This window comes from Eulemur rufifrons, chromosome 6, assembly GCF_041146395.1.
Source record: "Eulemur rufifrons isolate Redbay chromosome 6, OSU_ERuf_1, whole genome shotgun sequence".
NCBI classification, from domain to species: Eukaryota; Metazoa; Chordata; class Mammalia; order Primates; family Lemuridae; genus Eulemur; species Eulemur rufifrons.
In genome coordinates this window covers 10554412-10578728 of record NC_090988.1, presented here as the reverse complement: position 1 = coordinate 10578728, position 24317 = coordinate 10554412, and the positions used below count along the sequence as shown (strand labels likewise).

The following is a 24317-nucleotide window of genomic DNA, read 5'->3' as shown; positions in this document are numbered from 1 at the left end:
TATAGCATTATGTATAATTTATATTATACAATATATAAATTATATATAATACTATTATATTATATTATGTATAATATATATTAATGTAAGTATAACTCTAAACAATATAAAAATAGTAGATATTATACCAAACAATATATACTTTATATATAATATTATGTATCATATAAAGTATAGCACTATATATTATATATAGTACTATATACCATATAACATACAATGTATAGTATATTCCATATATAATATAGCATATAGCATTATATACTATATATAATATACACTATGTGATATATACTATATGATGATATAGTATATAATATACAGCATTTTTAAATCATATAATAAATAAAATGTTATATAGAATATGTCATATCATGTAATATATAGTAGATAATACACATTATATAAAATACTATATATAGTAGTATTAATATATAGTATACTATGAACTATAATATAAATAGCATTTTATATATTATATGCTATATACTATATTATGTAGATATATAGTATACTATAACTGTTATGTATACTGTATATAATACTGTATATTATATTTGGCACAATAATAGCGTATTATCTACTATTTTACATTGTGAAGATTTAGAAGATTTATATTCCATTTTATTACTGTAGTTACCTCCGCATTCTACAGGTTGATTATAAGATGGAAATATATTTAAAAGCATGAAACCCACTACGGGTATGGAAAGGTTATCCAGCCGCAGGACTCAGCCGGGCGGTTGGACGGTGGAAAAGGTCTCGGCTGCCGCAGCAGAAGCTTCAGCCACCATCACGTAACAACAGGCCGCCCCCACCTCCCTCCGCCTCTTTCCCTTCCATCGAGTCACCCCAGCTGCTGCTGTTTCTTGCACATGTGGTGTCCTTTTCCTTGGATTTCTGTGTTTTTGGAATACTACCTCTGGCTATTTTTTGTATTGACGAGTGGGCAGTAAACTCAGTTCCCACGCGTCCCACACTGACTATTTTGTCCTCACGCGGGACTGACAACCTGACTGAGCGCAGAATCCCGCCTGGAAACCTTTCTCTTAGCACTTGATGGTGTTTCTCTACCAGCTTCTTATTTCCAGTCTTGCAGTGAGGATCTGTGGGAAATTTTGGTTTTCTTTCCCTTTCCCATTAAATATCTGAAATTTCCCCAGTAAGTTGGGGCTTGAACTCCGCCCTGTCTTCTCCTTTCTCTTTATTACTCTTACCCAGCCCTTGGGATCTTTTGAACCTGAAGTCACCTGTCTTGCTTCAGCCCAGGGAAAATTTCATTTTGTCATATCTTTATTCATTCCCTTCAGGTCATCTCTGTTTCCTCCTTCTGGAACTTTCGCTGCCTAGCACAGTGCCTGGCAGACAGCAGGTACGCAGTAAATGATTACTGAATTTGCTGCTTGGGTCCTGGGTTCTTGTTAGGACTGTATCTCCAACTTGCTGCACAAACTTGGGCAACTTTGCTTGTTCGTCCAGGGAAGAAGCCAGACCTCATGACTGTTCAGGACCCTTCCACCTCTGCTGGTCCTCTGCCAGTCTGCTCAGAGCCTACAGTCCCCACTGCTTCTGGAACTGGGGAAGAAGCAGTTTGTTTCCCAAGGAGTGAAGTAAAAGCTGAGGTTGAGCCTCAGGGCAGCTGTAGCTGCCAGCTTCTCACTGTGGGTGGCTCTTATGAACCCTCTGGTGCTCCAGCTTCCGCTGTCTGTCCCCTTGGGGACCTCTCCACTTGACCTTCCCGATCATGTTTGGAAATGGGCTTCCTTACTTCTTCATCTCCCTCTGCCCACCTCCCCAACTCCCCACTCTTTCTCAGCTCACGAGCACTCACAGGGATTAGTGAATTAACCCCTGACCACAGCAAGTGTCTCCTTAAGTGAGATCCTTTTCTCACTGTCATGAACTCCAGAACAAAGAGACAGCAGATGCCCTTCCCAATGCCACAAAGCACAGGCGCTGATCAGAGACTGCCAGGCCCTAAAAAGAAAAGAAAGCTCCGAGGGGCCTGCTGACAGCAGGCATCTGCCTCACCCTTAGGCAAACTTGTGCCTTTGGGGAGTCATCTTGGACAAGGATCCCCGTTTTTCCTCCTTCCCACCCTGGAGACCAGCTCTAAGAGCAGACATCTCACATGCAGCTCCCCTGCCTGCTCAGATCAAACTGTTCCAGACAGAACCTCTCGATCTGGAAGCAAAGGTGCTTTGTTCCTTTTCCCTGGGCAGGCCTGACCCTGGAAGATACAGATTAACAAGGGCTCAGATCCCAGAAGGTTAGTAACTGTTCTAAGTCAAAGCATCCTAATTGGTTCCTGAGGGCCAGAGTCCATAGTGCCAAATTGTCTTCTCCTCCTCTTCTCCCAGCCCTGGTCCTTGCCCAGGCTTGGGAAGCGGGGTCCATCTTACTGGAGAAGGGAGGGAGAAAGTAAAGGCACAGTCTTGAACTTCAGGTCTACGAAGATGCTATGCTGAAGGTAGGACTCTGTCTTTCCACTCAGACCACAATGATAAGAAATGAGTTGTCACTGCAAAGGATTAAGGCTCAAAGCAAATTATAATTTTCAGACAAGTTGCTAGTATTCAAAGATTCTGCTGTTAGCATGAAACACTTCTCCTCTGTGTCTGAGTGCAGCCACAGGGCCAGCCCATGACTAAAGGTTTCCCTCTTAGGAGCCAGAGAACTACAACCCCTTTTCCAGTGCTAGAGGTTGAAGGGGACAGGGCCTGGCAGGGGACAGACAGAGCCAGTGGGAGGTAGAAGACAGCTCTGCCCTCCACAGTTCTGCCTAATTGCTGTCTGCTTTGGAGGCTGTGGGTAATGACCCCACTGCTGGCTTGCAAGGATGTCTCCACTGGCCCCCTGTTCAGATCGCTGTCTGGACTGTCTCTGGGCTGAGCGAAGAAGACCCTGAAAGGATGGTGAGCAGAAAGGCACTTCTGCAACAGGGTAAAGCTTGGACTCAGGGAGAGATGACAAGGTAGGGGATGCCCCCTAGAGATGGGGTGCCCTGACTTGAAAAAACCATGTAATAGGACTGCTCAGTTGGGCAGGCTTTCCAAAGAGAGAGCCAGGTGCCTCCTAGCCTGTGCGCGTCATGGACAGATTTCATTCCAGAACAGGGACTTCTTTGCAGCTGTGGGTGGTCCCTAGAAAGCCATGGGTGGATGGGGAAAGAAGAGCAAGTGGAGACAGTCACAGAGAGCAGGCTGACTGCATACTCCCTTCCACCCCACCCCACCCTATCCCACCTGGGCCCCAGCAAGGCCCCTCGGTCCAGGCTGACAAGAAGGAGACATTGACCAAATCCCAGTCAGTGTGAGTCACAGCCCCGGCCCTGGAGCCGCTGAGCGCAGGGTCAGGGACAGGCAGCCCGGCTTTTGTATGCACAGCATGCGTTCCTGGAGTTCTGCTCCCAGACAGCTACAACACATTATCAGATTCCAATTATACATCGCCTTTGAGATGCAATCTTCAACCATATATTTCCATCATTTTGTTGTGTTCTTTCTTTAATTTTGTTCTTTCCCTTCCTAATTGAACACACAGTCCAGTGAGTCCAGGATGAAGACTCAAGATTTGCCACTTTGAGCACGCTTGATGTTTTCCATCTCTGTCTCGGTTGCGCTATGTTCATGAGACCCCTGCTTCTTATCGCTGGGATCAGCATTTCTTTTTCCCATCTCCCACTCATTTTTATACGATAACAAGAGCGAAATGCAATGAAATATTTAAATAAATGTGAACACACACGGCAGTACCAGGATGCCAGGACTGACAGAATGAACTGGAGCTGTGTAAGCAGCGCCCCCCCCCCTCCACGGGAAGGCACAGAGCGCGTGTTCATTGACTAATGTACAAAAGCCCAAACTTGGCACACAGGAAACATTGAGTGGTGTCAGTATAACATAATGTTCAGAAAATCAGGGCATATAGAAGCCAAAGGAGGCCCGTATTCGATGGGCCAACTCAGAGTGGGCAGCTTGTTTTCCCAGTTGGCCTTGCCTTTTCTTCTCCAGTGCTGAGGGGTCTCATTCCTTCTTCGCTGTTTCCTTCCTTCACCTTGAGACTTTGAAGTTAAACTTTCAGACTCTCGGGTCAGATTGTGTGTAACATCTGGAAACGTTCTCAACCTCTCTAAGCCTCAGTTTTCGCATCCACGAATAGGAACAATCATAATGCCGACACTCTATGTTTGTTAGGAAAAACAAGCCAGGTGATCTGTATATGTCTGTTAGCATAGGGCCTGGGGCATGGGGAGGGGCACTAAGAAGCAGTTATTTTTAAGTCTATATTATCATCTCACCCCTATCAAAATTGGCTCCCGGGAAAGGGATTAACAAACTCATTCTCACTGAGGTGTAAATGGCTGCTGGGACTTAAAGGGTTATCCTTCCCAGATCTGTTTGTTTTACATTTTAACAGTAAGCCAAAGAAATAAAATTGCAACTGTGTGTATATATGCAGACTCCATAAGGAGGTAGACCTTGCGAAGTCGTATTGCACAGGCTCCCCTGGCCAAGGAAGATGCAAGGCAGAGCCATGACCTTGTCTGCTGGGGAGCACAGAGGTCAATGGGCAAGATGGGACCTGCAGGTGGGAAGGAGATTTTCCAAAATGTAGAAATACGAGTAGTGATAATCCCCACCGTGATGCCCCACTTGCACCTGATGGCCAGGCTCCAGGGAAGGGCAGTCATGGAGTAGAAAGTGACTTCTCGAAAGAGTAGGGTTTGGAGCAAAGTGTTGATGGAGGGAAGGGCATGGTTGTGCAATGCAGAACACCTTGCTGGCAGACAAGAAATACAGCAAAAGGTGGAGGAAACCTTTTGGGTCAAGCGATGGAAGGTGTATCTGCTCAGCGCCCGGGTGTGAGTCTGGGTGCCGTGTCACTTCCTGTCCCATCATGACTGTCATCCTCCCTTCCCCAGGGAGGAATGACAACCCCCAGTCCTCACTGCCTCTCCTGGTGGGTCAGGAGCACAGAGCCAGTGTACCTGCCCTCGTTCCAGGGGCAGTGAGGACCGGGGTTGAGGGAGCCCGGCTGGGCAGCCTTTCCTCCTTAAGCTGATCTCGTTGTCGTGGACTCTACCTCGCCTCCCCTCCCCTCCTGTTCCTTGTGAGCTCCACCTGGGCCACCACAAAGGCCCAGGGGAGGGGCACCCATTGGCTGGGCATGGAAGATCAGGGATGAGTGGCTTTTTGAGGATAAACTGAGTCCAGTCCAGGCAGCCACTTGCTTCCACAACCCTGACTCTTGCCTTTTTTTTTTTTTGCCCTGGAGGCAAGTTTAAAAAATGGGAGGTAGGTCCCCTCCAACCAGAGGATATGGTACAGTCCCTCTCGGAGGGAAAAGGGGCCTGGCCGACCCTCCTCGTCTCCTCTGGTTCCGGGAGAGTCTGAGGTCATCTCAGGTAATAGACTAGGTAAGCTTCGGTGTCCCTAGCCCCTGTGCCCACCCCCAGCCAGGCCTGCTGCCCACCTCCCCAGCCCTGCCCTCACCTATGTGGCCCCCACTTCTGCCTTTCCTCCTCTTCCCAGCTCCCACGGAGTGTGACCCACCTCAGTGCCTGCCTTGGAGAAGAGAGAGACTATGAAAGCGAGGGAGGCAGGTAGGGCAGGTGGGGGTGGCTCCTTCCATCTGGGATCCCCAGCTCAGAGTCGTGTCTGTCTCTGTTGAGTTGTGAGCCTCAGGGGCCCAGCCCGTGTTGTTTTCTCAGCTCGGTTCCTGAGCAGCCGCCGCTGTCAGCTCTCAACAAATAATAAACCTGGGAATCAGGTTTGTCGAGGGGGACTTCAGTCCCTGGGTCCATTTTTAGATTTGTTTCTCTCCGTGTGTGTGCAGACAAGAGAGCACATGACGGTGTCTCGGGGGCTCCCAGGGGCCCTGGCAACCCACCCTCACTGCCACCCGTGGAGGAGCTGGAGGGCTCTCCTCTGTCCCTGGTCGCTGGAGCTGCCTGGATATTGAAAAGAAACAAAAAATAATTGAATAAAAGGCCTCAAGCTTTCTCCTTTCCCTGGGCCTCCCCCCTTCTCCCACCATGTTGTTTGGCTGCAACCTGTCTCCCACCTCCATTCCTGGGGTGCAGCCACAGGGGGAGGAGACTCTTGGGAAGGGAGAAGTAGTCTAAGTCGAGCATCACTGGCAGAAGCAGGACCCCAGTGCGGGGGGGTGTGAAGCTTAGGACCGTATTAGGGATGCCCCTCTGGGGCAGAGCAGCACCCACTTTTCAGCAGACAGAAGCCACTGGAGGTCACTGCTGCCGTCCCCCGACCTCCAGGCGGGAGAAGGTGCATACCGCCTCTCCCTGAGCAGAGTGCAAGGGCTGTGCTCACCCTTCCAGACAGCATGCTTTTTTTTTTTTCTGTGTTTTGTTTTATTTTGTTTAAAGGAATCAAAGGGGGAAAAATTGCCAAGTTGTAAAGTGCTTAAAGAGGAGATGAGAATCTTCATCAAAATGCTAAAAGCTGGAGGGGAGAGTAATGTGAGAACTCTTGCCTGCTATTTATGGGATTGATTCTCAGATCAAGAAGAAGCAAGCAGTTGGATGAAAGGAATTATTGTTAAGCTCCTCCGTAGGAAGATCTAATGGACAATTGCTGCTATCAGGGGGAATTAAATTGCTGTTTCAGTTTGTAAAATATATCAGCGGCTTTTTGAAGCCAGAAAAGGTGTGACAGCCAAGGCAGGGAGGAAAGCGGGGCTTCTCCTGCTCCCTGGCCCTGGTGTGGAGAAGCAGGAGCGCAGTGGGGAGGAGCGCGGTGGGGAGGAGGGCTCCGGAGCAGAGCAGAGCTGCTCTTATAACTCCCCTGGTCTGTGCTGTGGAGCCCAGTTGAAAAGTAGCTAAACTGGGGCATCAGGTGGGGAGGCTGCAGCCCCGGAGCCCTGGGCCCTGGTGTGCTAGGACCCCCCACGAGTCAGAGTGGCATGGCGGTCTGCAACAGGGCGAGGCAGCGGGCTGTCCCTAGGAAATCTAGTCAGGCTGGAGTTAAGGAAGACAAGTGCTGCCCATGGAGGAGCCAGGGCTGAGGGGGTGCTGGAGGGGGAGTGACTGCCACTGTCAACAGCCCCACTCACATCCAGGGCTAGGGCCTGTCCCCAAATATTATGTAGTCAAATCCTCTGCCCTGTGTGCTGCTGAGCCTCCCCCCACGGAACTGTGGACACAGAGGGATCATAGCACCCCCTCCTCCAGAACTGGGTCTCTAGAGTGAGCTGTCCCTCATCTCTAGGCTGGGGTCAGTGAGTGTGTGTGACCTGTTAGCCCAGCCACATTGGGGACAAATTATTCCAGATAAAGAACAAACAGTAAAATGGCCTTGAGGTGGAGAAAGGAGAGGCGGTGGAGGCCCTGGGAAGTAGGACCACGGGCCATTTGGGGGAGGCCACACTCTTTGGGATCGGGGGCAGGGGAGGTCTCCAGATTCAGGTTTCCCAGAAGGCTCTTACCTCATCCAAAGCCCATTCACCACGTGGCATTTAAGGGTTGAAAGAGGACTGAGAGAGAGAGAGAGAGAGAGAGAGATTTGCACATCTCCCGGGGGTCAGAAGCAGGCAGTCCTAGCCAAAGCTCATGCTGGCTTCCACTCTGTCCCCACTCTGTTCCCGGGAGACCAGCACTATAATACTTACTAGGGCATGACCTGGCACCACCACTCAAGTAGACTTCCCAGAAAGGTAGCAACTGACAATTAGTACAGACAGCGGTGGGTGGCCGAAGGGTCTGGTTGTCTTCGTTGTCATCTCTGCTTCTTGCTCAAGTCAGTAGGGAATTATTTCCCACAGAGTGTTTCAAGCTGGAGCTGGAGGGGCACCGGGGAAGTGGGCCTCTGACTGTGTGTGACATTCTGCAAGGGCTTGGGCTCTGTGCCAGGTGCAGTGTGCCCTGGGACCTGGGTGATTGTGGTGCTGTGGCTCATTTTTGACCTCTTGGCTGGCCAGGCTTGAGGACACAGAGCGAACAAGGGGGTCAGACCTGAGTGCAGGTGCTGCTCAGTCCCTGTCCACCTGTTCGTCCTTCCTTAGGTAACGTAGACACAGCCACCCTCCCCCGCTGCCAGGCCCCAGTCTGAGATATCCATTTGCTCCCAACACCCAGAGATCAGAAAGACAGGCAGGAAGCAGCACCCACTAGGCTACAGCATTCCTGCCCCAGAATCCACAGACCCCGAGCTTCCTCCCGGCTCCCACAGCACCTGGGGTGGAGAGGAACGGGGTGGCATTGGATGTGCTGTAAAGTGGGACAAGATCCTGGGGAGCTTGCCCCTCTTCCCACCATTCCTGAGTCCCCACCTCACGGAAGGACGCATCACTTCTCCCTCTTTTCAAAGCATTTCAACCAGACAACTGATTTGGGGTAACAGATCCCTCCCTGTTCATATTTTAAAGCATCCTCTCTCTCCCCTCTGTCCTTCTCCACCCCTCCCCCAAACTGTCCTCATCCTCGTCACTGCCCAGTTCTCAGTGCCAACTCCATGCAGCAGGCTGCAGGACTACGGAGTTCTTGTAGACACTCAGCTTTCAGCTTGTCATTTCTAGCCCTTACTGGGTTTTGCGAAGAGACCCGGGTGTGTGTGTGTGTGTGTGCGCGCGCGCGCATGTGCGCGTGGACTCTTACGCCTGAGTTTCTTTAGATAAATCCACAGAGTCACATGAAATCAGTGACAGGTTGACACTGTTATTTCAAGATTCATCGCTCCAAGTTGCCAGCAGAGGAGACCTAGCCAACTCCTTCCCACCACCGACACTTTTTTTCCAGGCATAATTTATAGCACTGGGGTGAATTTGTTTCCAAAAGATGAATATCACACTATCAGCAACAGCTGCCTCTCATTTTTATTTGTTTTTAAATTTGACTCAAAGTCCAATTCACCATACACATCCGAAGCTGTAAATCCTAAGGCGACTGATTACATGATTTAGTAAACAGGTTATATTATATAATGAAATTAAAGTGGGGCCCTGTGACGCCACCTACAGGCCACTTCGGGGAAGGGATCTGGGCTACACCATCGTTTTGGACAAGGCCTGGGGCTGAGAGAAAAGAAACGGGATTGTGCCAGGGTTGAGGCGGCTGCCCCAGAGGGAGAAGCTGCAGCCAGCCAGGTTACTAATGCAGCTTTTTGGTCCCTCCTGCCGAGTTCACTGTGTTATTTCAGCCTCCTGCAAATCTGTCTAGACGTCAGAACCCAGGCCCCGGCAGCTGCTCAGAGGGGACAGCTTGGGGGTGGGGGTGAAGGGGTAACCTGGGGCCGTCTGGGCTGCAGGGATTGAGGGTTCCGGGTGCGCTGGCCTCAGGGGCCTCCTTCCCACTCTAATGACAGAGCTGGCCGGCCTCTGGAATGAAGCTACAATCTAACTCTTTCCATTCAATTCAACAAGCATGTGTGGAGTGCTAACCCTGGGCAAAAGCTTTCTGAATATTCTGGGGAAATCCCTTCATTTTGCAATGCAAGAGGGAAAGTGACTCTCCAGGCTGCAGCTGAGTAGCAGATTCCTCTGGGTGTGGAATCCGGTCTTTTGGACCCTAAGCACAGGCACTGATCACAGGAATGGAGAGCTGAGGACGACCTCGTGAGTCCTGTTGTCCAATCCCAGAGTTTACAGATGTGGAAACTGAGACCCGGGCAGGGGATGGAACTTCCACAGCCTCTGCTTGTACTGAGGGAAGGAAAATCATGCAAATACTGCTTATGTCAGAGGACAGATGAGAAGGGCTCCCAGGGGATCCTCAGGAGCGCCTCTTAGCTGCTATGGAAGGAAGGGAGGAAGGCAGGCAGACACCCAGCCCTGAACCACAACACTATCCGAATGACTTAGGCTGTGAGGCCTCAGGGATTCTAGCTTCTCCAAAGAGTTTTTCCAAGAGTGGGTAACATCACCGAAAATTGGTCCCTGGAGAGGAGAGGGGACTCACTTCTCAGGGGCTGAGAAAGAAAGTGGACCAGAAGGGAGTGGAGGGTGATGGTGTCGAGGAAGAAAATAGGGCAGCCAGAGTCCAAGAGGGTGGAAAGATCCCCTCCCCCTTGTCCTTGTGCCAACCATTGGCCTGATCTCCAGTTTGGGGCAGGTGGTGGGGGACAGTGAGGGGCCCAAGGAAAGCTGGGCCCTTCCCCCTCTCCTCTCTCGGCACCAGATCCAATTTGTGTCAGCTAGGGTCAAGGGCTAGGAACAAATGCTGTCCGGCCAGCTGGCCAGAGAGTTTCCAATTAGACTTTGTTTCTCATCCTGAAGGCCCTGAGCCACAAACCCCCAGCACCCCAGCCCAATTACTGCCCTGAAGCATTAACCCCTTGGTGCCCCAGGCCGTTAATGGAATGTTAATTAGTCTAATGGGTTTCATGTCAACAAGTCCTAATGAGCTCCTTCCTAATGAGCTTGGTGTTTTTTTCTAAGCCTGTTTGTCAACACACTGGAGTTTGGGCCCCAGACCCAGGGCCTCGTGCTGCAGGGTGGCGGGAAAGCAGGAGCTGAGGAGCAGAGGGAGACCGGTGCCCTTGCATGGCCCATTCCTGTTTCCTAAAGGGGTGTCCTCTGACGTCCCCTCATCCGCCCCGCACTGCCTCGCGGGCTCCTGAGCGCTGTAAAATGGCATTTTTAGCTTCTTTTGATGATGATATCAGTGATACAAATGATTTCTTCTTGGATGTCATAGTGGGGTTGAGTGTTACATTAGGTTTTCCCCCTCTTAGCTGTCATGTAATCAAGGTTTTCAGCATAAAAACAAACAAACAAACAAAAACAAAAAAACAACCTATCCTCGATGGGAAATTTCGCTATGGCAGGTTGTTCCTCCTGTGTCCTCCGTTTGCAGACTTGGCTGCGCTCCCTCGAATGCCCGGGTGTCTGGTAACGGAGTGCTGGGGCCTCTGGACAGGGCCCCGCAGCGTCTCAGAGCCCCCGACAAAAGCTTGGACGCCTCGGGCTGGGTTCGCGGGAGCTCAGGCCTGCTACTCCCCTCCCCCTCCCACAGGACGAGCAGAAGGGGCAGGTTTCCCCACAGGGCTGGGACCCAGCTGTGCTCAAGGAGTCCCCCACACCCCAACTGCACAGTCCTCGCCAAGCCTCAGACAAGATGAGTCAGATCCCCAAATTCCTCTCCAGGACGTGCCCAGCAGGACGGGGAGCGCCTGTGTGGGTGGGGGTGTGCAAGCAGCCAGCTTCCGGCCATGGGCGCGGGGCTCGCGGCAGCTGAGCTCCCCCAGTGTCAAGTTGCCGGAGGCTTCTGCGCCTGAGTGAGCAGAGAAGGAAACTTAAGCCCCTGATGAAAAGGCCTCCTGTTCTCTTGTAGGAGAAGCCCCCAGAGGGCAATGGGGCAGTGGCCTAGTGGCCTGTGGTGACCTCAAAGAGAGGGAGGGGCAAGGGCCATCTGGGTCCTCAGAAAATTGTTCCTGTGTCCTCTGCCGAGGCCGTTCTGGCCCTTGTTCCACAGCCCCACGTGCTCAGGACTGAACAATCTCCTCTCGGCCTCACGGATGGTTGTCTCTGGGCGTAGACCACTCAACTGTCCCTCCTGACCGCCAGACAGGGCAGCCCTCCTGCTGCTGCAAATATTTCTAGGGACAGAGCCTCTAAAATGACCCTACCTTCCATTCATTGGACAGTGAACAAAAGAATGCAAATTAAGGACTCCTCTCTCTGGCCCCAATCCTCCTCACTGAGCTTCCTTTGCTTTGCCTTCACAATGACTTTCTCATCCTTGGAACGAGGTAACCAAAAGACCGGAGCCTGAGGTTAAAGGGAACCGCTGCCCCTAAGGTGGGAGAAAGCCCTCCTCCAGGACGCAGCTCCCACCCTCACTCTGCCCCCAGGCTCCCTCTCCTGGAAGCTGCTGGCACTGCCGCGCTACGGCCCTTCACTTTTTCCAGCCAGGGAGCATGTACCATTGGCGCTCTGGAAAGGAGGCCCTGCCATCCTGACCTTACGCCCCATCCAAAGTTACCTTCTCCATCAGAGTTCCAGGAAAGGCTGTGCCTAATACGTTCCTGAAATATCCCTATTTCCTTTATTCCTTCAGGGTCCAAAAGAGAAATGCCACCCATTTTCATATCTCAAAAGTCTTAATTCTGGAAGTTCTTTCTGATGTCTCAGAGTCTGCATCCCCCTTTTCCCCTCTGCCACCCTCCTCATTCTGCCCTGGCCTTCCTGGGGTGCCGACCACCACCCAGACACCCAGCCATGAAGACAGGCCTCGATTCCCCTGCCTGAGAGAGAGGCTCCCCTACGATCTCCCTCGGAGCCCCCTTTGCAAAAGAAAATCTGGATCTCGGTGCCCAGCGTGTGTGAGATGGGCGAGACCCCGCGTGCTTTTGCCGCAAGGATATCCTGATGGTCTGTGTTTCAGGCAAGCCCGGGGTGAGGCGAGCTAGAGCTACAGGCGGTGAGGCCCGCGGGAACTGTCCTGCAGCCATCACGCCCTGTGCTTCTCCACTACCTCCACCCCACCTTCTGCTTCCCCCACCCCACCTTCTGCTTCCCGGATGGACTTTACCCTCCCTGCCTGCTCCCTGGGGAGAAGACCTAGCCTCATTCACCTATCCCGCCACACCCCCAACACAGTTCTCTGCACAGAGTTGATACTTTTTAAAAATCTATTGAATGAAACACGAATTTCCAGTGCTTTTTGCATGTGCACTTCAGGTCAAAGCATACCTGCTACTTTAGAGACTCAGGTCAGGTCAGAGATTTCTTTTCTCCCCTTCCTCAAAAACAACCCAAAGAACAACATACACACACGCTCGCGCATAGCCCTGGACACCTGCCCCTTTATTTACCGGCAGCTCTAAAACATCCCCAAATTCCCACAAAGTTCAGGTATGTGAACATTTTGGAAGACCCTAGGGAGGGTCAGCCTGGAAGCGGATGGAGCCCCAGGGCGCCTTGAGGGAGGGAGGCTTGAGTACTGTGCTCGCGAAGGTTTCTAGTTCCTCAGCGCCCTCTGCCCAGGAGGACTGGTCCTGCACTCCACGGAGGTTCTTAGCAACCCCACAATGGGCAGCCCTATACCAAGCAAGTAGCCTGTGGTTTCCAGATCTAAATATTTCAGGGTAGCTTGACAGCTCTCTTGGAATTCTGCTTCCTTGAGTGGCACTGCCAGGCTGTCTCCACTTACGGCAGCGCATTCTGGTTCAAGAGGAACCTTGAGGTCCCATGGGGGGACCTTGCTCACTTACTGGTGATGGGGAGAGGAGAGGGGCCTGTATAGTGGAGCAGACCCAGAGCGGGGACTCTAGAGATTTGGGTTCCATCCGCGCTTCATTAGCAAGCCCCACCGCACGACACACACGCGCACGCGCACACACATATTTCCCCTCTTGACCTCTGTCTCCATTGTAAGAGACTGATAGACCATTTGACTCTGACGCCTCTTCTGGCCCCACATTCCGGTGACTATATTGAGCCAAGGCTAAGGAAAGTTAGTCACAAACATGCACCTAAAAAAACCCAGGAGGGGACTGGTGTTCCCTGCCTCTTTCCCTTCCCCAGGCCCTCCAACAGGTCATCGTTGGGCTGCAGTGTGAAGGGCCAGCGCCCTACGTCCCTTGCCACCACTAGGGGGTGTGGCGAGCACACCCGGGAGGGGTGAGCCTGGGGCTTGGGGACCCTGGAGCCCAGCCGGGGACCTGGGGGCCTGAGGCCTGCCTGCCCAGTGAGTGCTGGGGCTGCTCCAGAAAGCCTGGGGACGGGTGGGGCGAGGAGCACCCTCGTTATACGGGGCGAGGTGAGGCTCAGGGCCTCCCTGGCTGGAAGGAGGGCCTCCCCATGGCCTCCAATCCCCCAGTGCTGCCACCAGCCAAGCCCCCTCCCCCTCCCACACACACACACAGCAGGCCAGAGCTAATGCTGAACAAAGCGTCACCGCAGGGGTACAGGTTGTTTTACATATGATTTGAATATTGTTTCTTTCAAGTCAAAATAGCACAGCAAGCCCCTCCCCACCCAGGCCTCTCCCCTTAGCTCTCATTTGTTCCCCTGAAGGGCCTCCAGCCCTTGCTGTAGCCAGTCAGCCCAGGTGGCCCAGCCTGAAAAAATGTGGAGCCGGTTGGTGCCCGCGGCTGGCCTGCGCTCAGTGGTATTAACGGTGTGGCCCCCTCTCTCCTGCCCACAGATCCTCGATGTGAATCAATCCCATGATGCAACATGCCTCCCCAGCCCCAGCTCTGACGATGATGGCCACGCAGAATGTCCCTCCCCCACCCTACCAGGACAGCCCGCAGGTGAGTGCCCGGCTTCTGGCTTCGCAGGTCGAGGAAGCCTGGGGGAGGGAGTGTGGCGGCCTTCAGCACCCCAGCTGAGGGGCTGGGGTATTCAGGATCAGCGGCAGAGCCAGGCCTCTCACAACCTACCTTGGCAGCACTCTGGCTCTTCCGCTGTCGGGTCTGGGGAGGAGGAGCCCGCAAACACAGACCTCTGCGGAGAGTCACTGCATTCCACTCACCAGGTTCAGACCCTACACCTAGGACGGCAACCTAGAGTAGTGGTCATGGCCCTGTCCCCACACCCCACCCAGCAGACACCAGTCCGGGGCAGCCCAGCCCCTTTGTTGTGATTTGGGCAAAAAAATCCACAGAGGGGAGACCCAGGTAAAAGGTGTAAGTAGAATCTGCCTTTGAGTTTGAGTTTTGGGAAACTTCCTACTTAGAAGCCCCTTAGTACGAGGTCATCCCATCTGCTGGTCACTTGGGCCCTTGTGTCCAGTCCTCTCATGCCTGCCTGTCTGAGGAATCTCTGTTCTCTTCCGGACTCTGCTTGGTTTCTACGTAGAAAAAGCCAGGATTCTTTCTCTATGCCCTCCAACCCCTTCCCTCTGGTCCCCAACTTCCAGCCCTCAACTCAGATACAGCAGCCCCCCAAGTTCTTCTGAGCCCCTCCCCCACCCCCAGGTTGCTACTCCTGCAGCATCTCACTATCCGGTGTTTGTTTCTTCTCCTGCAAGCCTGGCCCCGCTGCCCTCCCGCAGTCCTTGAGACGGACTCCTTCTCATCTTTGCTTCCCCACGTGCGTCTCCCACCCACCCTTGGTTCTTCTGAGACTCCGAGTCATGCGACTGCGCTTTCACAGGAGGCTCCACTCTCTGACCTTTCCCTTCGTGTACTCCTGTTTCTCTACCTTGGTCTCTTTGGTCAATATTAATTCAATAATTATTTATTGAGCATCTGTGATGTGAAATGCACCCAGCTAGAATACCCATTCACTCGTTTACCTGAGTGCGTAAGTGCCACTGTGCATTGGTGCCAGATGACAGTTCTCACTCCTCCAGCAGCCACTCTGCCCTCCCCTGTCACCCCTCACTCATTGCCATTTCAGACACAGCTGTCCTCATGGACCACACAGAAGATCTGTGCAGCGTGAAAAGGGTATTAAGATTCAGATGCCGGGTGGGCAGCCTTTTGCTCACGTTAGGTCCTGTGGCCCTGACACCCCAGCCAGGTGTGAGCATGTAATAGCTATTCTATACATCCTTGTTATCCCCCCGTGAAATTACCAGATGATGTGGGCCACTTTCCAGAGTGTCCAGCATGCAGACCACCTTTGACTCCCCTCCCCATGAAAGTCCAAAAGCCCTAGTCATTCACCAACCTCTTTTGTGGTGTCCTTTGCTCCACAGCCCGGCCCCCACATGTCACCTCACATTCGCTCCCCATCTCTCCCAGCCTAACCTCATATTGAGCACGTCCTATGCCTGCACCAGTACCTTCCCACAAATGACCACAGAGTTGGACTTTGCATTTATGCCGCTCTTCTATTCGAAAGCTTCCAGGTGTCCAACACGATGTCGGGGCTCTTCTCTCTATAGTCCCAGATCCAAGAGATGAAATTCGGAAGGATTCCTCAACTGATGGAGATCTTTTGCCCCCCAAGAAAAAGTGAAAAAAAGAAGAGGAGCCTAGGGGCCATAATGGGGGACAAGAATCATCCTTCCTCAACAGAAGCAGACCCATCCCCTCATCTGCTCAGCAGTGTTGGGGACCCCAGCCTGGGGTATTAAGAGGCAGGAACTTTGGCTCCACTTCTTTTGTAATGATATTCTCCAAGCTCCACAGTAGGAGTGGAGAACAGAGATGGAGACCCTTCCTGTGTGTAGCAGGTGGTGGGTGCCAAGGCCCACGCCCCCATACCTAAAGGCCCTAGGGAAGACCAGGGCACGGCCGAGAGGTCAGAGAGCACAGGATCGGCACTGCCGGTGGCAGCTGCTTCTCTTCCACCCACCCTGCCCTGTTTTGCCTGCCTGGGCAGCTTGGAGAAGCTTTGGTTGGGTGGGGATTAGCAGGAGAGCTGCAGCAAGGGCCTGTGTTGTCCAAGAATGCTCATCCAGAGCCTAATTCAATTATCAGCATATGGCTGCATTAATAAATCCCAAGTGACAATGGAGACGATGGGAGTGGGGCTGCAGCCCGAAGGTGCTCACCGCCCCAGAAGCTACCACTGAGATTCTCTAGCTTTTGGGGGGAATAAGGGAGGCTCCAATTCCCCAACTAAGATCTCAGAGCAGAAGCCAGATGCAGGGACTGTCCCAAGGCTCTCCTCTGAGGATCTGCCAGAAAGTTACCATTGAAAATATCCACATTTACAGCAAAGGAATAATTTTCCCTGGGGAAGCTGCCATCTATTTGTAACCCCAGAGATCCAGGAATGAAGTTTCTACAGGAAGCCTCAGTGTCCGTGGTGAAGTGACCAGGCCAACGTCTTGGGGTCTTTATGGCCATGACTGAGCCACTAGGCTATGGCTAAATTGCCATTGGCCTTCCCTGAGCTGAGCTGGTTCCCAAGGAAACTGATCAGGATGGGGGCCAAGGGAGAGGAGTTAGGGCAGGGACGGAGTGGGCAGACAGATGAGGTGGGTGAGGTCTCCAGAACAAAGGCTTTGGCTCATGGGGCAAAGGCTCTTCTTTCCACAGATTGCTGGCCTTGGAGGCCAATTGGCTTAGGGCACCTTTGTCCCCACTCTTTAGGGGCTTCTGGGAGTGGCTTCCTCATAGCGACGGCTCTTCTATGTGTGCCTGACCACTGGAGTTTCCTGCCGGGGAACTTGCGCTGGCCGTCCTGCCTTCTTCTCTTTATGCTTTCGAGAGGTGGGCCCCAGCTTCCGTCTGCTCCCTTTCCCTCCTAATGCTCATTATCCTCGAGAACCAGCGGCTCTCTGACACTCCATGTCTTCAGGAAAGCAGGGCCTGATAGGAACATGGGTCCTAAATAGGGCTCTCAGGCAATGAGGCCTATGGCCTCCTCATCCCTTGAGGTCTAATCTCATTACGTTTGGACTCGGTGTGACTTGTTTCCTCAAGGCCTGGACAGCTGAACACGTCTCGCTATCACCTCCTCAGAAACCCAGTTTCTTCCACAGGCAACAAATGGACAGTTTCTGATATGAAGTCCCCAAAATGAAAAAGAAAGCGAGAAGCAGAGCCCTTCCTCTGAGACCCATGCAGTCGTTTTAATAATGTTCCCGTTGTGCTGAGGGCTAGCAATACCGAGCATAATCTATTCAAATGCACAGGAGAATCTCACTTTGGAAAATTAGGAATCTGCATTAAAAAATTCCCAAGCCCCGGACCTTCTTTATAATAAATTAGAATTTTTTTTCAAGGCAAGTCCTTAACTTGGCAATTTCATTTTTGAAGTTTGGGGAATAAAGTTATTAAAAATGAGGGAGGCTTTTTTTTCTTCCCATTTTAGTAGAGAATCGTTAACGGTTATGGCCCCACGCTCTCTGGGCACAAGCCAAGTGGCGTGATGGCTAAGCGGCCTCTAGTCCTTCAGTTCTGTTTGAGTCCATCCTGGCGAAACCATGATTACTCATAAGGCTGTCACTCTGTTTGTTGTGCACTGAAAACTGACTTACATTTAGAAAGTGCAAAAGCAACAACCCAGTGGAGCCCTCCCTGTGGCCTACTTCCTTCTGGTGGCTTCCTATTGAATTCTGTCAGAGTCGCAGCACCCTCTACTGTCCACCTACAGTACCTCAATTCCAGCAAGCTAGGTCCCTGATGCAGACCTGCACTTTGTGCCCTGACAAGAGAGCGGCACATCACCAGGAGGGTGGAATTTTACGATGATTGTTTAAGGACTACATTGTCTTCAGGGAGACCTGGAGGTGAACTGGGTGTGTGGTCCTCGGTTCAATGCATCATGTTAATTCCTACATCCCTCCCCTTCTGTTCTTCTGCAGCTCTGCCACAGTGGGCCTGGCCATCTGTCCCCTGGACTTTCCCAGCTCCCTCTTCCTATTGCCCCAGCACCCCGGCTGACCCTAATATTCCCCACTGCAGTAGCTCTCCTCTTCTGCACTTGCTTGGAACCCCAGCAAGTGTCACTCCAGTCTCCCTCCCAGAATTTTCTTGGTGTTACACAACCAACCTGTCACTCCTAGGCAAATACTTTTCATTCATGTACCCTCTCTCCACCTTATTGAGTCCTGTTTCCTGTAACACCCATATGCAACCTCACCCACCAAGCAAAGTTCTTCTTAGCTCCGTTAGCAACTCCCAGAAGCCATTGGATTTACTAGGGAAGGTAACAGCTTCTCCACCCTCACCTCACACACACACACAACAGACTCTCACTATCAGCACCCACTCCCTGCTCTTTCTCAAACAGAGACGCATACCTACCATTCTACAAACACCTTTGCCCTTGGCTTATAGGCAAGACAAATATTTTGTCTGGTCTATTTGTGTACGTATGCAATGTTTAGTATGCTCCTATCTGCATGTCGCCAGCATGTCAGCTGCATGAGCCCTTGACCAGAAAGCAGAAATCCTAGTGCATCTCAGTCTGACCCACTAGGCACAGCCCCTATGGATGTGGGCACACAGTTGATAGTTTAGATTAGGAACAAATTATGGGTGGGTAGCTAGGTGCTTACATAGCATGACTTGGTGATGGATGATATTAAAAGGGTCTTGGCAGTTCACCAAGGATGCAGCCTCATTTTTGACCAGAGAGGCAAGATGGGCAAAGTCAGAAGTCTTGAGGACCAGTATGAGAAGCTCACTGCAGAAGGAAGTCAAGCATTTCTTGAGGCCCTTTGGCAAAAGCTGTGTCCCCTGTCACCCTCCATCCTTCAGCAACCGTCAGGGTAAGAAGAATGTTCAGGACGCCAGGACACTATGCTTGGAGATCTGGGATCAAGACAATATTATCTCACCTACTCTGCAAGAGCAGGCTAAGGCTGGGGCCAGCCACTCGGGGGAAGCCAGGCTGGTCTTTCTTGCCCCTCTGAGCACCTTCTCTCCCTCCCTACGCTAGCGCTAGCGCTAGCATGGTTCCCACTCGGGTGGGGCCGGGGAGGCAGGGGAAGCTGGGTGGACTTTGATCAGTCATTAGGATCCCCATGTGGGTTTCATTAACTGGAGGCAAAAAGGGGTGGCTGGGGCCCCTAGCTGTGAATGGCCTCCATCCAGGCCACAGCAGCTGTGACAGGCAGAAGTGGGTTCAGATGTTTTCACACTCGCTTTACATTCCTCTCATCTCTTTAAGGGCTGGAGCCCCCTGCCTTGCAGGGCCCTCTGCTCAGCTGCCTGTGAAACACATTCACTTTGCAGCAATAGAGTTAATTCAGCAGCTTTGAAAGTTCCCCTAAGCCTTTTCTGTGGCTGTGATTGACGGCTCCCTCTGTTCCTGGGGCCAACACCCCAGGGACCATATGGGGGACCCACCTTCCCTTGCTTTGACTCATCAAAACAGACTCTTCTCTTTCTTTTTTATTTTCTGCCGGGCCTTTCTTCTCTTTGTGCACCGTGACCTCTCTCTCTGTCTGCTTGGGCCACCCATGACTTTAAACTGGACATATCCCTGAACTCCAACTCACTCAAGACCTGAATCCTTCATTATGTAAAAGGCAAAAACAACCTCCAGGTCCAACCACGGGGCCTTTATGCCCCCACGTAGGAGACGGTGGCCTGGCAACATGACTTGAAAGCTTGCGAAGAAACAATGTAATGGCCTGGTCTAGGTTTTTTGTGTAATGAACTTACTACCTGTATTCTGATATTTAGCAAAATACAAAGATTTTGCTGTCTACCCCCTTGTCTCTAATCAGGACAAGTGCCCTAAGAACTGCAGAAATAGTTAATGATCCAAGGATACAAAGCCTAAAATAAATCGGGGGGCGGGTGACCATCAGTTCAGCAGGGGGTCTGAGGAGCTCTGTGCAGGCCCCGCCTCTCTCTCCTGTGCTGTTGACCCTCCAGGGCTCCCAGGTCTTTGTGGCCCAGCAGGAAGCGGTGGGTGAGTTGGGCCCCAGGACGCTTGTTGTCCTTAGAGTTTGTGGTCTAGAAAGGGAGGGTAGGATGACTCAACCTAGTAGAAATCAGAAATCATAGGCCTTGTCCCAGCTCTGCTGCTGATGCATTGTACAAATTTAGGCAGGCAGTCTCAGTACTGTTTCTTTCATTCATTCATCCATTCAATAAATATTGAATGCTTCCTGTGGATCTTACAGACATTGTCCTGCTAGGTCCTGGGAGTGCAAAATTAACAGAGTTCCTGCCCCAGCAGAGCTTATAGTCCATTTTGGGCCTTAGTTTCTGCATTGGTAGAATGGGAATAACTTCTGTCCTCCCTGCCTCACAAAATTCTTGAGAGATTCGGTACAAAAAGTGGAGTGGTGTTTCTCAGCCTCTTCACCCACGCCCCTGACTTATTTTTCATTCTGTCTTCTGTACATCTCCAGCAGCCCAGATTGGATTGAACTTTAATTAATTTTTATTGGGAACACAATAGGCATATTAAATGTTTCTCCAGCTATAAACACCCCCTTACACACACGCGCGCGCGCGCACACACACACACACACACACACGCATACACATGCTGAGATTCTGGTGTGTCCTCTAAAGAGCCCACTGGAAGTCACTGGTTTGGGGGTATTACAAAAGTGAGGGGTCCTCCAGAGATGGGTGGGGAGGAGGGGAGCAGTCAGTTCCCAGGAAACTGCACAAAGCTGGGAAGTAAAAGCCTCGACTTCAAATGCACAGCCTTCCTCCTGTCAGTAACACCCCAGGAAACGCAGTTAGGGCCAGGGAACATTTTACAAGCCACATTCTGTAAACTACTGCCTACAAACCGTTTTTAAATTAATTAATTAATTAATTAATCAAAACCTCCATTGTCCACCGTTAAGTCTTCTGTGTTTTGTTCTATCTGTCTGGCCCAGGATCACAGCAGAGGTGACCTAGCCCTGCTGTTCCAAGAGCCTCTTCAAGCGACCTTGAGCGGCCTTGGCTCTGCAGCCAGTCCCTCCTCTCCCTGAGCTAACTGGGTTGGGGGATGTTTGAGGAGCCTTCTTTGCCTCTCCCCTTTTGAGGTCCCTGAGCCCTTTAAGACATCCCTCAATCATTCCCTCCTTCGGTTCATCATTCAGTCTACCGTGAGCCAGGCACGGGAGCTGGGAAGCCAGCCCGCTCATGGAGACACACAAATAAAGTGCCCCCAGGAGTTCCAGGTGTGAAGGTTGGAAGCATATACAGCTTAGGCAGAGGGCCAGTCTGCCTGGGTCTGGGGGTGTGGAGAACCAGGAAAGGCTTCTTGGGAGATTTGAGGCTCCGGCTGGGACACAAGGAGGGGAATGAGGACACTTCCTGCTGGGCAGCCGTGGGAGCAAAGGCATGAGGATGTGAACCACAGGGCGTGTTCCGACAACCCTACACATGAGTCTGACCCGTGCAGGGACAGGGGAGGAGTGGTGTATGGGAGACAAGGCTGGGAGTCAGTGAGAGGTCTGGGCCTGAGCACCCCAGGGGTGGTGTCCCGCTACATTGGCCGTGCCCCCTGCTGCCTCCCACCTGTTCAGGCCAAACCTGATATTTACCAAAGGGCTTCAAGCCCTGACCTCCTCCCAGGTCCTTGGCCTGTCTCCTGGTTGCCAGGAAACTGATCCTGTACCCGGCTTGCCTGGGCGCTGGAGGGAATGCCAGCTCCCAGGAAGCCCAGCCCAGCCCGCCTGGAGCCTTGGTAGCCCCTGGTGGGCCAGGCCCGGGCAGCCCTGGGGGCTCCAGAACACGAGGCTTCCTGCAGCCTGGCGGGCAGGCCCAGGGGCTGGTCTGCTCCCCTCTGCCCTTGTCAGGTGGAGGGCTCAGAAGAGGGGCTGTCCCCTTAGGAGGAGTGTCTGTGCTGAGCAGACGCAGGCTTAGGGGTCTCGGTTTGGAGGAAAGGACCCTGTGAGAGGCCCATGGAGATAACAGTCACACAGAGCAAGACTGGGGAACGGGGGTGGATGTGGGGACATGGGAGGAGTGGGCCCTGGGCCTCTGGGATGGAGTATGGACAGGGGATGGGATTTGGATTTGGATTCAGAGGAGAAGGCTGGCAAAAGGAAGCATGAAAACTGCTTAGAAACCAAGGATTTGGTTGAGCATCCACTGTTTGCAGTGCACCCTCACGTGTGGTCTCATGGTAGCCCTGGGAGGGACATTATTAGCTCCATTTTTACCTGATGGGGAAACTGAGGCTCAGAGGAACTGAGTCACCTGCCCAAGGAGACGAAGCTGGTGACTGGTAATATCTCCTTCCACGACACCTTGGGCCCCCTTTCCCTGCACCTGAGCTGGCACTTGCCCCCTTCCCTGGGGGCTTACACAGTCAGCGGGCGTAGTGCCCACAGTGGCAGGACCCCGAGGGCAGCCCGTGGGAGAGAAAAGCAGCAGCTCTCGGGGTGTGGGCTGCAGGTTGTGTGGGTTACAGTAACAACAACTACAAAATGCTGTGCATCTACTTAGTGCCAGTTGCTTTGCACACATTATCTCATTTAATCCTAAAAACCCCGTACCTTAAGTATAGTTATTCCCATTTTATAGATGAGGAAAATGCCCAAGTCACACTGGCAGAGAGAGAGCGAAATGCCAGGTAGACGCTCAGTCAGTACACCGTGCTGTGTCCCCCTATCTTCAGCCCCCGGCTGGACGCCCGCCACTCCCCGTCAGTGTGTGGCCAGGGACTGCAGACTTCCCTGCTTTGGCCTGAGGCATTCGGGGTCAAGGAGGTAAACCTGCAGCTAAAGTGGCAGCATTGGAAGGCCCCCCCACTACACCCCAGTCGCTTCTGCATTCAGTAGATATTTTGGGTCCTCTCTGACTCAGATACTGGCGCTATGACAGTAAACAGAAAAAACCTGGTCCCTGCCCTCAAGGATCCCGCAGTCGAGTGGAGGAGAAAGGCAAGTAGCAGCAAGTGGCAGCGGTGTGCTAAGGGCCATGCGGGCACGGAGCAGAGGGCCTGGCCGGGTTCCGATGCTGGCCGGCATCCTCTGAAGGAGACAGCAGTCCTCACAACAGTGGGGAGATAGGAGGCGTCACTCCTGTTTTTGAGATGAGGAACCTGACGCCTCAAAAATAAAGTGACTCCTCCAAGGCTGCCCAGCAGTACGTGGCAAGGGTGGGAGTCCAAACTCTCGATGCCAACGCCTCTGCTGTCCCCCAAGCACACTACCTCCCACAGGTGCCAGGAAGACTCGGTGTTGTTCCTTATTCGGAACCACCTGCTCCCGCCTCCCATGAGCAAAAGAGGAACTCTGAAGGGAAGCTGGCAGGAGGCAGCAGCAGCCATATGCAATTCAGGCTTCTGGAAGGCTCAAAGCCCCCCACCCCCCCACACCCCGCAGGCGGGTTTCTTCTGGATTCTGAGTCTCCCGGCTCCTCCGCAGCCCCTAAGGGAAGTCGACACAGCAGCGAGCCACGTTCCACGAATAAGCCGCCCTTGCCTTCCTGCTTCGGCTTCTGCACGAAGGACTGTCCTGGCACAATCGTTGTTGTGGAATGTGGCTTGAACTCGTATGTGAGAGGTTTGCTGAGGGACAGGCCGGGCCGGGTCCAGCAGTGAGTTTGGGGGGATCGTTAGAGACTTAGAGCATGTGCTGGGAGGTAAAACTCCATGCCCCCTTCTCCTTCTGCTTCCTTCCACAGAGGGTGAAAAAAATCTTCCCCTTCTCCTCTTCAAAGAAAAGTAACCCAATGCACCAATTCACATAGGTGATTAGTCAGAAAGCTCTCCTTGGGCTTCTGTTTTCTCATCTGTAAAATGGGGTGAGGATGACCTACCGCACAGGATTATTGTCGAACATGAAAGCCTACAGAAATATTTTATTAGTTCATTAGGACATAACACGTCAGTCCCCCCTACAATTGGAAAAGGATGGTGGGGCCTTCGGGTGTCAGTGAGGGCCACTGAGGTGGGCAGGCAGGTTGCGCTTCCCAGTACGCCGTAAGTCACACCAGGGAGCACTCATCTTTGCGGTCAGGCCAGACTGTTAGAGTGGCGGGATCCCTCAGCCCCTCCACATTTTTGTGCCTGCACACTTATCTTGCAACCCCCAACTCTTCCCA

General features: G+C 52.3%; 1 protein-coding gene across 12 annotated transcripts in view; it reads left to right on the top strand.

Annotated features, from left to right (window-relative positions):
• PKNOX2 (PBX/knotted 1 homeobox 2) overlaps positions 1–24317 on the top strand; it is a 198548-nt gene that overhangs the window by 107630 nt on the left and 66601 nt on the right. For 7 of the 12 annotated variants that reach the window (XM_069468708.1, XM_069468716.1, XM_069468715.1 and 4 more), the window contains one exon: positions 14105–14213. The exons of the other annotated variants lie outside the window; for them this stretch is intronic. In XM_069468708.1, the coding sequence (XP_069324809.1) occupies positions 14127–14213 (87 nt within the window). In that variant the 5' untranslated portion in view covers positions 14105–14126. The remainder of the gene's footprint in view (positions 1–14104; positions 14214–24317) is intronic. 12 annotated transcript variants of the gene reach the window in all.